Source organism: Ammospiza nelsoni, chromosome 3, assembly GCF_027579445.1.
Source record: "Ammospiza nelsoni isolate bAmmNel1 chromosome 3, bAmmNel1.pri, whole genome shotgun sequence".
NCBI classification, from domain to species: domain Eukaryota; kingdom Metazoa; phylum Chordata; class Aves; order Passeriformes; family Passerellidae; genus Ammospiza; species Ammospiza nelsoni.
In genome coordinates, this window is record NC_080635.1 from 41,134,191 (window position 1) to 41,148,235 (window position 14,045).

Here is a 14,045-nt window from a genome sequence, read left to right on the forward strand (position 1 = left end):
CCAAATAGAAGGCATTGGCTGAAAGTTGTCTTTCAATATTTCTGTTGGCTACTGAATCCTTGGAGTAAACAATCACTCTTTTACCCAGTTTCTGCAAAGCACTTACCTTTTGTTTCAGATTCAGTTCAAGCAGCTGAATGAGGTAATGCCTACATCTCCTAGGCTGGGAATGTACTCAGACTGAGCACTGAAATAGGGCAGGTGGATAATACCTGCTCTTTTGTAAATTCAGGGTGAACTTCAGCACAGCTTCCAGATTGCCGTGCTCAGGGGAAAGAATTAGGACTGCTTGTCTGAACACAAAAAATTCATTTTGTGAAGAAGTCACAAAATTACTTCTTCAATTTAGACACTGATACAAAGCTTCACATCAGTGCCCTTAAATACATTCAAAACACATTACATATACATAAATATATGTTTTAAATTAAGAGTTTCTTCTGAAAAAATTGCATCACTTTAGGTGAGTCAGTTAAACACTACCCTGTCCTCAATAAAAACACCATTTTCAAATTCTTTCATTTAGAATCAGGGGCTGAAAAAGCTTTCCTGAGGCAGAGGGTGAGCAGACCCTGGTTCTTACTGAGCTACAGTGATCCTCTGAATATAGAAAAGAACCCCTCTGCACAGTGATCATAAAAACACAGAACTATTTCATATCAGAGACCAGAATAATTTTCTGACATTAAAAAGTAATACAAGCATAATTTTCAGTACCTTAAATAGTATTTATTGAGTTTGCAACTTCAGGAACAAAGCTATTATTTCAGTCCCAGCTAAACACACACTGTGGCATGTGGCCCTCATGTTCTTTCATCCATTCAACAAATGAACAATAACATGGAACATTGTAAAGAGGGGGGTTGAAAAAACAACCCAATGCTATTTTGAAAAAAAAAAAAGGAAGCAAACTGAAGTCTTGTTCTCATTCACAAATACACTTGCCTTCTTGGTTAAGCATACTATGTTTTTATGGAAGAACAGATTCATCCTCCCAGTGTTTGGGAGACGGTATGGGATGGCTGATCTGAAATAAAATAAAACTGTAGGAAACAGAGATTTTCCATATGACCGCAATAACAGCTAGATGGTTAATACAGGCATCAGACTGCAAGAGGGAGGTACACTTTCTTCTTAGCAAGTCTTTCTGTCTGGACTGATTCTGTGGGTGCATATGGTTAAAAAACCACCAAGGGCCTGCCTGTAAAATCTTACAGGGGAGGTTGTTTTCATTTTCACCATGGTGACCCTTTTGGATAATTAAAAAAGTCATCACATAATATACACAGAGTTTCATATTTACAGAATAAATGGCAAAAGAGGGATTTACATACAGTGACATTTATGTTCAGCCATAAACAAACAAGATCCCTTGTGCAGACTCAGGGATTATTCACAGTTCCTTTAAGAAAGTCCTTTTATTTTGCAAATGCAAATAGACATCCAGCAGGATGTCTCACTGTAAGAAATAGATGCTTGCTCTCCCTTACACCATGGTCATGACCTTCAGAGAGGCAGGTTGGAACCTCCTTATCTTCTTCTTCAGTGCCTTTGAAGCTTTGATGCGACAGATTTTGGGCACTGGAGGAATAGGCTTGGAAGAAGTCTGGACAGTCACGGATTGTCTGACTGAACCTTCAGGCCAAATCAGCTCACTTTCATCCCCCTCATCATAGTCAAGAGCAAGGCTGCTACTGTTACTGCTGCCATCCCAGTCGCCTTCACTGGACTCGCTGTCCCCGAACCGGTTGGCTGTGAAATCGCTGACCTCCCCTTCGCTGGTCTCTGCGATGGTGGAGTGAAAGAGGGAGGCGCACTCTGCAGAGTACTCGGAGTGGTCTGACTCGCTCTTGGCACCATCTCCGTGCGGCTGCCCCTTGGAGCGAGCCCTCGTGCTGACGCTGCGCAGGACGCCGGCTCTCCTCGCTGGCTGCCTCGGTGCTCCCAGGCCAAAGCTGTGAGCCAGGCCGGCCGGCTGGGCCTTGGCAGAGATCTCCACTGTGGACTGCCACTTGCGCTGCTTCTTCCTGCTGCCTGTGTCTGCACAAGCTGCTTCCAGGGAATACAGCGCATTGGCAGAGGCTCCATAGAGCTCTGGCCTGGATGGCACAGTGGGGAGCCTGACCTGCACTGGGAACAGACTGGATTCCGAGCATGATCTGCCAGCCATGTCTCCAGAATATGAAGGTCTGCGCATGAGGGTCTTCATTCCTTGTGGTCTTTGGAGCTGATTCCACTCAACAGGCAGCTTGGTGGCCCCATGAGCCCCTCTCACCTTCTCCATGCAGAAGGCTTGCTTCCCAGGCCGAACGACCTTTTCACTGTTCCTCCTCTTTATCTTCACTGCCTTTGTTTTGGAGCTGGCAAACTTTACCCGGACTTGATGGGATTCTGCAGGGACAAATTGAGCATGGACAAACTCAGCTCGTGTCACTCGTTCATGACCCCCAGTGTAAGACAATTTGGCATTGCCACACCTTTTGATGGGCAGTTTTTTGGGTGGGACAGCTTTAGCATTCCAGGTGTCTGGGCTAGAGTCCTCTTGACACAGCTGTGAGTAGGACAAACTGCGCTCCATGCTGCTCTCCGTTTCTTCTGCCAGAGGAGAGCCCCTTGCTGCTGACTTGGCAGGATAACAACTATTCATAGCTGATGGCTCTGTGTCAGGCCGAGTGGATGACTGTTCTTCATTCATACAGCTCATGGTCTCCTGCTGCTTGGCACACTCCCCCTCTGGCACCTCTATTGACAGCTTCCCTTCAGCTTTGTTACTCTCCAGAGAACTCATCTGTTTTTCCAGCTGGCTACTGCTGCTGTTAATTTTCAGCCCACCGGTGCTGGGGGTTATAATGAGTCTCTGGTGCATTGCAGCTGGCTGGCTCTTTGGTGAAACCCACTCACTGGTCTCAGCCCGACTGCTCCCTTTGCATCTCGTCAGCTGCAGCAATTTATTGATGTAACCCCCCGGCTTGACCTCAGTGGTTGGCCTAGTCTTAATCAAGCTGGGACCTGTTGTACTAGGCATAGGTTTGCTGGGAGGAGCTTGGAAGTCTGATTTTGGGGATGTTCCCACCAGGGAGAAAAGGGGACTTTGTAAAGCGACTGCATGGAGGGGGCTTGGGTAAGGATACACATCAATGCCGTTCTTGGAGACCAAGTCATTCTGGAATTTGGGATCGATGCTGAGCAAGTGCATGTCTCCATTATGGCACTGAGGCAACATGGATTTGGGATCCATTTCTTTCTGAAATCTAGTGTCCGCTGGAATGAGTCTTTCCAAGTCACCTATATGGTGGATGAAAATAAACAACCTAACTAAATCATAGACAATTACATTCAACCCGGTTCATGCCAGAAGTGATAGATCAGAGATGTGATAGCTTTTACTAAAATCAGTAGCATGGATAAAGAAAGTAATTTCAGTCTTCCAAGGTCAATGAATTACTTTAAAGCTTTTATCACCTAAGCATAACAGAATTTAAAATGCCTTTTAATGCAAATAGTAAAACTTTTACCTTTGCAGAAAATTTAAACTGTACTACTCAGATTTTTTTACTTAGAAAGTAAATCCGTGCAATATACAAAAAAGCCCTAAAATGTCACAGACCAGCAGGAACCCAACTAGACAAAACCAAGCATTATTTTTAGTTCTTGGCAGAGAAGTCATAGAAGACTGAACTGAAGAATCTTTATTTTCACAGAGGAATAAAATCTAAGGCTAACTACTCAGGCACGTGGGAAGTGTAGTCCCTGAAGATGACATTTATAGACACCAACTCCTATCTCTTCTATTTTTGGAGTGTTGTCAAGATTGCTGTAATTTACTCTTCTTGACTGCAGCCCCCTCCTCCCAGCAGCATCTCCTGAGCACAGAGAGGGGAGGCTGTGTTCTTGTGTGAAGAAAGGTTGCTCCATCCAGACATGTCATTCAACAGAGCACAATGGTGCTGCGTTACCTCTGGGATCAAGAATTCTGGAACCAGTTGGCTTGGAATTTCTCTGTACTACAATGCAGACTTTAGTGCCAACAAATCCTCAGCTAACCAATTTCATGGGTGCTTCATGCTATCACGAACTCAACTATCCCATTTAACCACATTATTCACAAACTATGTGAACAGTCACTTGATGACCATCTATGTCCTGTCACAGCAAGCTTTTAAAAGACCGCAAAATTCAGGGGTGGTCTGCAGTGTCCTACCCATGTACAGACCTGCCACAACAAAGGTTGGACTGACAACCTAACAACCTAATTTCATAACAAAAATTCTTTAGGAAATTGTTGGCAGTGTGTAATGCTGCGCTCTTTTGCAAACAAACCAGGAAGGAGTCAAAAGCACCTTGTGCTTGCAATGTCTCAGCAAGCTTTCTGCTTGCCAATGAAAGAAAAGGCAATTGGTCTGTACTTGCAATTTCCTCTGAGGAAAAGAGAAATTTCTTCCTCTCTCCAAATGACAATTTTCTGAAGTAAAATCTTGCTTCACTTCCTGCAATGTGGTCAACTTTATAAGAATTGTTTCTTCAAAGCTATACCCACTACTACCCCATTACTTTTGTTTTTCACTGTGAAGGCAGTAAGAGGCTTTAGCCATGAAGAAGGGCTGAAGGAGGTCTGCAGTCTCTCTCCCATACCCCTGCTCAGTATCAGCTATCCCTTTTTGTGCTAGTCTATATAAAAAAAAAAAAAAAACAAACATAAAGCTCCTGGAGTCTCAGCAACATGTCTCAAGGCAGGAAAGCTTCTGAGAGAGAAAAATGTCTGCAATCTGAACATGGAAGCCATGGGTCATTAAGCTCAGCTTCATCCCCAGCCTTTGACAAGCCTTGAGAAGACTTTGCTTTTATGCTGTAATTACTGCCATCCCTTCAGGTGTGTCTACACATCTACGTATAGAATAGGTGGTCTTTGTTTCTGTTCCAAGCCAGAGGTAAGATCAGGTCAAGCAGCTGTAGGAATGATTCCAGAGTGGCAAAGTACTTGAAATTATGTTCCCCATAGCTTCCCTGTGTTGTGTGTGTTCTATGATATGTTCTATAATGGAAGTGCTACACATCTAGCTGGATCACTCTAACACCAGGTTGCTTTGAGGCTATGGAAGAAGCTGTAATAAGAAGTGATACAATGTCACTTTACAGAAGGCAAAGAAGAGATCTAAAATATTAACAGACTTGTCCATTTTGTTAAAGGTATGATGCAAATTCATGGCTGATCAATTTTTAGGCTCATGACTGCTCCCTAGATAGTCAATTAACTTTTGGCATTTTTTGTCCCTAATTGTACATCATAAATTACGAGAAAGAGTCATTGTGTGACTCAACATTAATTTGTGTAAATAGGGAATTTTGAGTTTACTTGAAATCTTTCATGCATCCCTGCACTTTCACACAAGGTATTTAAAATACTGAAACTTAAAAAAAATATCTCAATAGTCTTTACAATTTTATCTCAGAGAGTATTTTTCCATTTCTAAATGCATAGATCCTTTGTTCCTGTCTCACCCACATATTTTGTTCCTGTGTGACCCACATATTTTTTATTGATTGATTCTATTATTTGTTACTGTTTAAAAGTATCTGGAGTATGAAGACATGGGGAAGTGGGACAGTAAATAGTTTGGCTCTGTGATTTTGATCCACTCTCACTTTGTGTATTGAAACTGACAACTAAATATTGATTACACATGACTAAACAAGGTCCTAAGAGCAATAACCAGGAATCTGCCCTTCTCTTGAATGAAGTACCCAGTTCTGCTGTAAATTACCTGTGGAAACTGGCCTTGGTCTGGACCTGGCAGGAGTCCCAGAAACATCTCGGCTGGCTGCAATCCGACATCCATCGCTGCCATAGGCTCCCTGCTGCTGGAAGCTGGTGGTGTGCACAGTGGTTTCATCTGCAGACTTGGGTCGGTAATCGAACACACTGAGCCTTGCTTTAGGGTGCTGAGAGCTGGGTAAGAGACTGGTGTGGGAGGAGGAGATGGACTCACTGTACACAGAGGTGCAAGAATTGGAGAGTGAGCAAGAACCACCATCACTCAGGTCGTAGAATCCTGCAGAGTAAAAATAAATAGGATATTTCATATTTACAGCAACTAAACATGCTCTGTAGAAGAAAAGTGCAGAGAATAAAATAGATCTTCATTTGCTATGTGCCACAAGCCTAATTTATTATCATTTATTAAGGTAACATTAGCAGAGGTATACTCTAATTCAACTAATCTTTACTGGGCTTCTGCATATTTACTTAGGCCCTGAGCCAGCTTGGCACACACATGCCTGCTTAGTTCTGAGGGTGGGATGGGATGAAGTGCTGCACCATCATGCCCAGTTCTTCACTGGGGAATCTCTTTGGGGATTATGATGCAACTGGGCCCTCTGTAAGACAGGGCCCTCTGACACTGTTGTAACTTGTACTAGGTGCATACAAGCACGGATTAGATGAGTGGATTGGACAGAGCAAAACTACCCTGTGATCAGAGCTGCCAAGTCTATAACAACTGGAATGTCTAAGGGCAGAGAATGGAGACTACCTTCTCTCTCCAGCTATTGAGATAATTTCCAGTAATTGTGGAAGCATTAAAAAAGGCTTTGTATAAATTCAAGGTATTAAATTTTATTATTCCTCTCTATAACAGAGAAGGAATATTTTCTTTTGAACTGTGCCTAAGTGAACAACTCCTGAACTTAAACACACAACAGAAACTTGCACATTTTACATGCCTTTTAAGTACCAGGCTACAAATATGTATGTTTAATTAAAAAAAAAACAAAAACAACTCCTTGTCTCACTGAAGACTTGAGGCTTTGCAAAAATTCTGTTTAAAAGAGCTACTTTCATTGTGTTTGACTAGATAACAGAAACCAGTTTTGACAGACATCCTAGCTACAAAAGTCTGAAGTACAGCTCTCTCTGTGAATCAGACCAGAAACTTGATACCCAGTATCTTTCTGTCCATGAGAGCTTTACTCTGTAGGGGTAGTTTTTCTCAGTGTCTTTTAATAGTGCTGTTTTGCTTCTACATAAATTCATTTGACAGGAGCACTGCAATGGTGATATTCAAAGCCCTAGTGAGGTTCAGAATCCTCCCTGGATACAAGCAGAGTGTTGATATTGGTCTCCACTTCTTTTAAGTAGTCTAGCCATTTTACCAATGGTCATTCTACACTGCACAAGGTAATTAATACGTAAATCTGTCTCCTTCTCCTTCCATGTGTGGCTACAAGGTTCATTAAAAAAAATATTAAATAATCCACAAAGATCATTTGAGTGAGTGAGCTCTTTCTAACTAAATCAAGTTTGCAGGGAAATTCCTAGCAGCTCTGTGAGCCCACGCTGTGCCAGATGACTATTACCCACTTCAGCCATGGGGCACTGTTTCTGACCAACTAATACAGAGAGTTAGTTTTGCTTAGCAGTTGACACTCTTCAATTCTCCTAGCACCATACTCCTGGGAATAAACAGCCAAGTGCACATTACCTGAGCTGGGCCGGCTGTCACTATCCAAGTATTCACTGGAGGTCTTACTGACGTCCAATTTCAGCTCACTTATTCGCTGGTCCAGCTGATCCAAGTGGCTTTTCAAGCCGACATCCTGTCTCCTCAAACGAGACTAAATCAAGGCAAGAAGGAAGAAATGAAGAATAATCACAGTTAGAATCTCAGCAGCAATGCATGAATTCAGGCCAACTGTGTCAGCAAGATTCTACTCTCATGAAGTGTTTTCCTTAGCTAGGGACTGTTGCAGTTGGCTCTCTCTAATGAGACTGACCTAATGGACAAGGACAAAACATTTTGTTTCTTCATATACATTGTCTTCTGCCCAGCTAAACATGTTCTCAAAACTCACTCTGAAGGTACTTTAACCTTTGGCTTTTTTGTTATACCCATGGCAGGAACTGTACCTCTAAATATGACAGAAGTCTTTTAACTTAACATATCCTTATTGTGCTACACGTTGCCATATGCTGGATCTGAGCCAGAAGAAGATGTAAATGTTATGGATTGTCTGCAGGGACTCTTAAGATCTGCCAGATGAAAGGAAACCACTGTGGCTGAGGCATCTTATTGCCCTACCAAGTAAAGGCAGCATGCCCACTCCAGTAAAATCCTTGGCTTTGATGACACGTCTTTATAGTTGAAAGGATACAATGCAAGAATTGTGACATCTATTTTACTGCAGGTTTTCCTTGCTTGTCTTGTGGCCAGATATCTCCACCCATTTCCTGGAAGGAGAAGGTGGCATTTGAATATGGTGGGGAAATTACTGTGTTTAAAACAAATGATGAATAATCCTTCAGAAGCCAGCAACTAGATGTGCTGCCTACTGCAGCCAGTGACCAGGCTGATCTGAGGTAACAGCTCCTGCAGTTGCTCCCCCAGTGTTTATGCCGTCAGCTTGGCACGGCAGATGGCCAGGCGCGAGGCACCAGCCAAAGAACCACAGTTGGTTTCTGTCACAAACTTCTCACGTGGCACCTGCCAAGTTATCTAAAGCCCTGCCACTATTTAGGCAGCTTCTAATTATATCACACCTCACCATCCATCCTACAGTACTTTATAGAAAGGTGGTCTCTTGAAGTTGATGGTAAAGTTGCGCTCAGCCCTCAAGGTGATGGGTTTCAACTCAGTAATGGTAAGAAAAACATTATTAAAATTCTTCTTTATGTGTTCATTTCATATTTAAAAACACAAGTGGAAGCTCTAGCAGCATTTCCAACCTCAAATATATAAAAATAAAAAAATCTATGTCCTTTGAACCAATTAAAGTATCTTAAAATTAAATGACATACAGAAAATCAAGATCGGTATGCACATGTTTTTACCTCCTTCCTTTTGTAGGAATTATTCAGTTTTTAACATTTGCATAGGTTTCTCCATACCTATAAATATTAAAAGAAAAAAAAGCTAAGATCCTAAGGTAATCAGTAAATGATTAGAAATTGTAAGAAAAAAATTCATATGCCCTGAGTTTCACAAGAGAACTCTTGAGGCTGGTGATGCTGCTGAGAAGAAAAAAAAAATCTATTTATAGCATGCTTTTAAAGAGGACCGGAGGAACATATAAGACACAAGAAATAAAGCCCTTTTTGTTAGAGTCACACATCTAGAAAGGTTTAAACTCAAGAGGCTCATTACTGCTTCCTAGGGAAATCCACAGTGAGTGATTTTCCCTGATTTCCCTCTTCCTGTTTCACATAAACAAAAAAGAGGGGAAGAAATGGATAATAAAGGAGATTTTCTATTCCATCTGAATGATGGATGTACGACCTCCTCAGTACTTCTTTATTTTGTGGTAAAAAAGCAAAACCATGCCATGTCTTCTTCAATCCCACCTACTCAGGAAATCATAAAGTTCTGTTTTGAGGGCTGGAATTAATTGCTTAATGATTAATGTTTTGCCAGCCAATCCCTCAGTCTGTGGTTTCTGATTAATGACAGAGAGGCCACAAGGCTCTCAGGTATTCAAACATTATTTATTATACCTCCAGGTTCTGTCTGCGCTTTCACAGCATTTTAACCAACACACATGATTTACATCATCGTTTTTAACCCTTTTATGGTGCCTCACACCATTGGGTTTTCATGTTTCCAGCCACTGACCCAGCTTTGATCTTTCAGTTAACTACTTCTGCACTCTAAGAGGAGAGGCATTCCTCAAACCATTTGGATAAGAATGACTTTTCCGGTGTGTTTGTTTCAAGCTGTTATCGCTCCAATACCCACACTGGGCAGCACTCAAAACAGTAACCCCTAAATACACTCTTCCTCTATTCACCACATGAATTTTACATGTGACAAAACCTTGCATGTAAAGTTGTCTGTTTGCTTGGGGCAATGCAGCTGTGAAGACTACTGGACACTGCACAGTGTGGGACCAAACTTTCCCAGTCAACATGTACTATCAATGGGCTACAGTTTTGGGGAGGCAAATCTGGAGTATCACCGTACCACCCACTTAAGTCCCTGGTTTAAAAGATGTTTTCTTTTATTTAAAATTACCTAAAGGGAAAAAAAACCCTGTGTAAAATGCAGGGTACCAACTGTTTGTTTTTATCTATTCAGTATAATGCGTCCCTTCTCACATTTTTATAACATCATAAACCACCTGAAAGCTTGCAAAACAAAATAATCAGATTCAAATAAAATAAAATAAGGTTTATAAATATGTCCTCTGAGGAAAGAGCTGAGAACATACTGGATATTGCAAGCTTCGATATCCACTTACACTGACAACAATCATGGATTTCTTTCTTTGCATTAGCCTGAATTTGCATCTCTTTCCTCTTTGTCACCATGATGTTTGGCTAAGAGAAGTTTAGCACCTTCAGGATCTCTAATAGTGGGTGGCATCACTTAACTCTGCTCCTCTTCTGCTACAGAATTGACCCTGCCTGTGCTGTAGTAATTTGCAGTTGTCAGAAACGACCTTGGTCGGCAAAAAGGGCACGACTGTTAGGGGTAGCAGAGTGCCTAGAGCAGAGTGCTAGAAGGCCAGCTGATCACTGTCTCTGGTAAATGTTGTTGGGGAAGAGACTGAGATTCTGGAATGGCATCCACACGTGGAGTCTATGGCATTTGATGGCTCTGCTCTACTATTCCCAGTAGTCAGATCAAGTCCTTAAGGTTTCTGCCTCTGCTCTCCTCTTTCTTACCCTACCATTATAGAAGAAGCCTGGCTTGACTTTTTATCTGCCTTGTTTCCATTGCTAAGATGCCTTGAGCCACTTTCAGCTGACACAGCTTTCTCATTCTATGTTGTGAGGACCAAACTTTTTATGAATTAAACTGTGACCACACTAAAGCTCAGGGCTACAGTCTTCCTTGAAATCTGGAGCAAGATGCACTGCAAGGCAATGTTACATTTACACTGTTAATGAGTTTCTCAATCTGAAAGCTTATAGAGCAGCAATCACATTTTGTACCCTCCATGGGCCAACAACAACAGTTGTTGCTGCTACTGAAGATGCATCACTCCTTGAGTAATGCTGTGCTTTGCATTTTCTGTTGTTTTCAATTTTAACTTCATTTCCTGCAATCATGAACAGAACTTTCATGGGTTTTGAGTGCAATACATCGCTCATGAGTCACTGGGAAAGTTTTCAGCCTGTGGTCACTGAGATCCTAGATCTGTGAACTGCTTCTAAAATGACTGTGAAAAGCCCGTTTTCAACTGGGTTTACTTTGCTATTAAGGAAATCTGAGGTATGTACCTCTACTCAGATACATATCTGCAATTTGCAGGGGGAAAAAAACCAATAAAGCTACCAGGAGGCCTGAACAGTACAGTTTGAAAAGCCTCCAGCAGCCACGGGTCAATCAGAAGAGCTCTGTATTACTACTTTAAGCACAACTGTATTTTTGCTGAAGAACCTGTACCTGGATTTATGTACTTCTGAGTCATCCTGAATCTTTATGAACATTTCCCTCCCAGGCATCCCAAGAGACACGTTTCCTATAATTGCACTGGCACCTACTGGTGAAATTCGTCCCTCTCTGGAGGTGTGCAGAGTTATTCTTGAGTCCACTCAACTGCATTTCTAAAGGGCAGCCTCTTTTTCCTTCCATTTTAATAGCTAGTTTCTCCCATGTTCTTGAAAAGCCAGCCTTGTAAGGGGCAAGTAAAATCTTGACAAATTCATCTTCTATTTTAATATTTTATTTGAAAAATATTACGACAAATGAGTAATTATAGCAGGACAGCAGACACGAAAAGTACAGTCCCTATGACCAGAGCTCATTGTGCGATTCTGTTACCCCACTGGCCTCAAACAGGCAATAAATGCCTTAAATTCTTTTGCTCAATTAAAAAAAAAAAAAAAAAAGTAGAACCATTACTTAAGACTATCAATGACGGGTAATCAAGTGGCTGGCTGTCCATTTGTCTTGTATTTTCGTAATTTAATCAAGACATGCCCATCGCTGTGTTTCCACACAGTGGTGGCTAGGTTTCCCTGAAGGTTAAAGCCCATTTTATCCTGAGGTGCTGCCTGAGAAAGCTGCCTACGGAGAGTGAACAGCCCTTCTGTTTTCACACCTGATGGATAACTGAGGGCCAAGACTTGCACCAGTACAGCGAGGGAAAGGATTCTGAATTAAGCCTGAGTTTACTGAAGTGTGTAATTGCCTATACTAGAGATTAAAGCCCTTTACCCTTTGATTATTGTCTCAGCTATGAAACTCGGTTCAGCTACAAATCAGAATTGTTTTTTAGTTTCAAAAAAACCTCTGTGTAAGTGGCCGGTGCAGCACTTCAAATACAAGGTCTGGCATTCAGTTATTCCTGCCTTTTGATCAGGCAATCCATGGACAGAACAAAGTACTGCCGTCCCACGAAGCGTTTCCCGGCGGATGGGCTCCCGCGGGCGCTCAGCGGTGCGCGCTCCCGGGGGCAGGCGCAGAGGTGTGCGCGCACCCACGCACCCAAAGCCCCGAGCGCTTGTGCAGGTGTATCCCAGCCCGCGTGTCTCTGATCTCCTATGCAAACGGCTGCTGCCACTGAGAGCTGAGCGCTCTGTTACTTTAGTTAATCATCGCCTACTCCTCGGCTCCGATGAATGAGCGGTGCCGGGTTAACAACTTCTCCCCAGCGCTCCCGCTGGCACGGCGCCCGCCGCCGGCAGTGCCCGCTCCGGGCGGCCCGGGCTCGCCCCGCCTGAGCCGCGGCAGCGCCCGCCCGCTACAGCGGCTGTGGCGGGGCTCGCCCGACCCCGACCGCCCCTGCCCGCGGAGGAACCGCGGCCGGCGGGGGGGAGCAGCGCAGGGGCCGCGGCTGCAGCGCCCCGCCCGCCCTCGGTGCCGGCACGGCGCCGGCGGCTCCCGAAGGGGAGCCGGGTGTCTGACAGCCCAGGGGCGCTTCCGTCCGCCGCGCTCGGCACCGCGGCTGGGCTCACGGAGCCGGGCAGCGCGGCGTCCCGCGCACTGCGGTCCCTTACCAGCTGCTCCTTCAGGGCGGAGAGGGTGACCTCCAGACGGTGCTCCTTGCTGTGGGCGGACAGGGGCTGCTGTTCTCCGCCCGCCGCCGGCCACTGCGGCATGGCCAGGGCGGCCCGCACCAGCTCCCGCTGCTTCTCCCGAAGCACCTGGAGCTCCTGGAGGCCGGCGAGGGCCGCTTGCAGCCTCTCGCCCACCCGGCTGCGATCCCAGCCGCCCGGCCGCGAGGCGCCCAGCAGCATCGTCAGCGCTGGGCCGCGACACCGGCCATGGCAGGGGGGCGGCGGGGACGATGCGGGGCTGCTCCCGCCCCGGGCCGTGCCTGCGCTGAGGGCCCCTCGCCCCCCGCCGCCGCTGGCACCGGAGAGAGTGAAGCGGAGCCGTAGCGACTCCTGCGGTTTTGGAGGAGAGGTGGGGACGGGGGAGGGAGAGAGGGAGGGCGGGAGCGAAGGGAAGCGGCTGCGGCTCAGGCAGCGCCGGGGCCACCTCCCGGGTGGATACGCGGGGCGAGGAGCCAGTACCCAGCGCTCCCTCCGCCCCGCGCGGGGGCGGCTCCTGCCTGCCCCATCCCTGTCCCTGCCTCTGCCCGGGGGCTGCCCGCGCCTCGTCCTCCGCCCCAGCAGCCAAAAGGGATGGGGTGCCCGCCCTCTCCTGGCAGAGACATGGGCCGGCGAACCGGCACAGAGAGGAGAGCCGGGGTGAGAGCGCCCGTTCGGCCGGGAGCGGTCCCCGGAGATGCTGCGGAGACCGGAGCCGAGCCGGTCGTCCTAATGCTGCCGCTGTAAATTAAAGTGATGCGAGGATATGGTGCGAAGAGAGCTCGCGGGTATAACAAGGCTTCCCTCGCGAGAACGTGGTGCTTGTGACTCTATCCCTTCTCCTCCTGGCTGGTGGTGCCTCCTGCCAGGCACACTGGCACTCATCTTGCTCTCCAGAAACCGACCCAATTGGGATCTCACTGCACAAGTTCGCTGTCTTGCAATGAATTGTTGATTCTCACTTTGGAAGCAGGGCAGAATTCTGTCTTGTGAGGTCAATGTGTAGTTCATTCCCCCCTAAAGTCATTTGAAGGGCTCAGGACATGGTTTGAATGGGACATGAAAACAGAGTTGG

At 45.3% G+C, this 14,045-nt stretch overlaps 1 protein-coding gene across 1 annotated transcript; it reads right to left on the minus strand.

Annotated features, from left to right (window-relative positions):
• Window positions 1–707: 707 nt before the first annotated feature.
• On the minus strand, window positions 708–13,500 carry DACT2 (dishevelled binding antagonist of beta catenin 2). The gene is given in 5 exon segments (XM_059468908.1): window positions 708–3,285; window positions 5,763–6,050; window positions 7,479–7,611; window positions 12,935–13,401; window positions 13,404–13,500. Coding segments are annotated over 5 exon segments (2,784 nt in total). The 3' UTR covers window positions 708–1,486.
• Window positions 13,501–14,045: the final 545 nt, after the last annotated feature.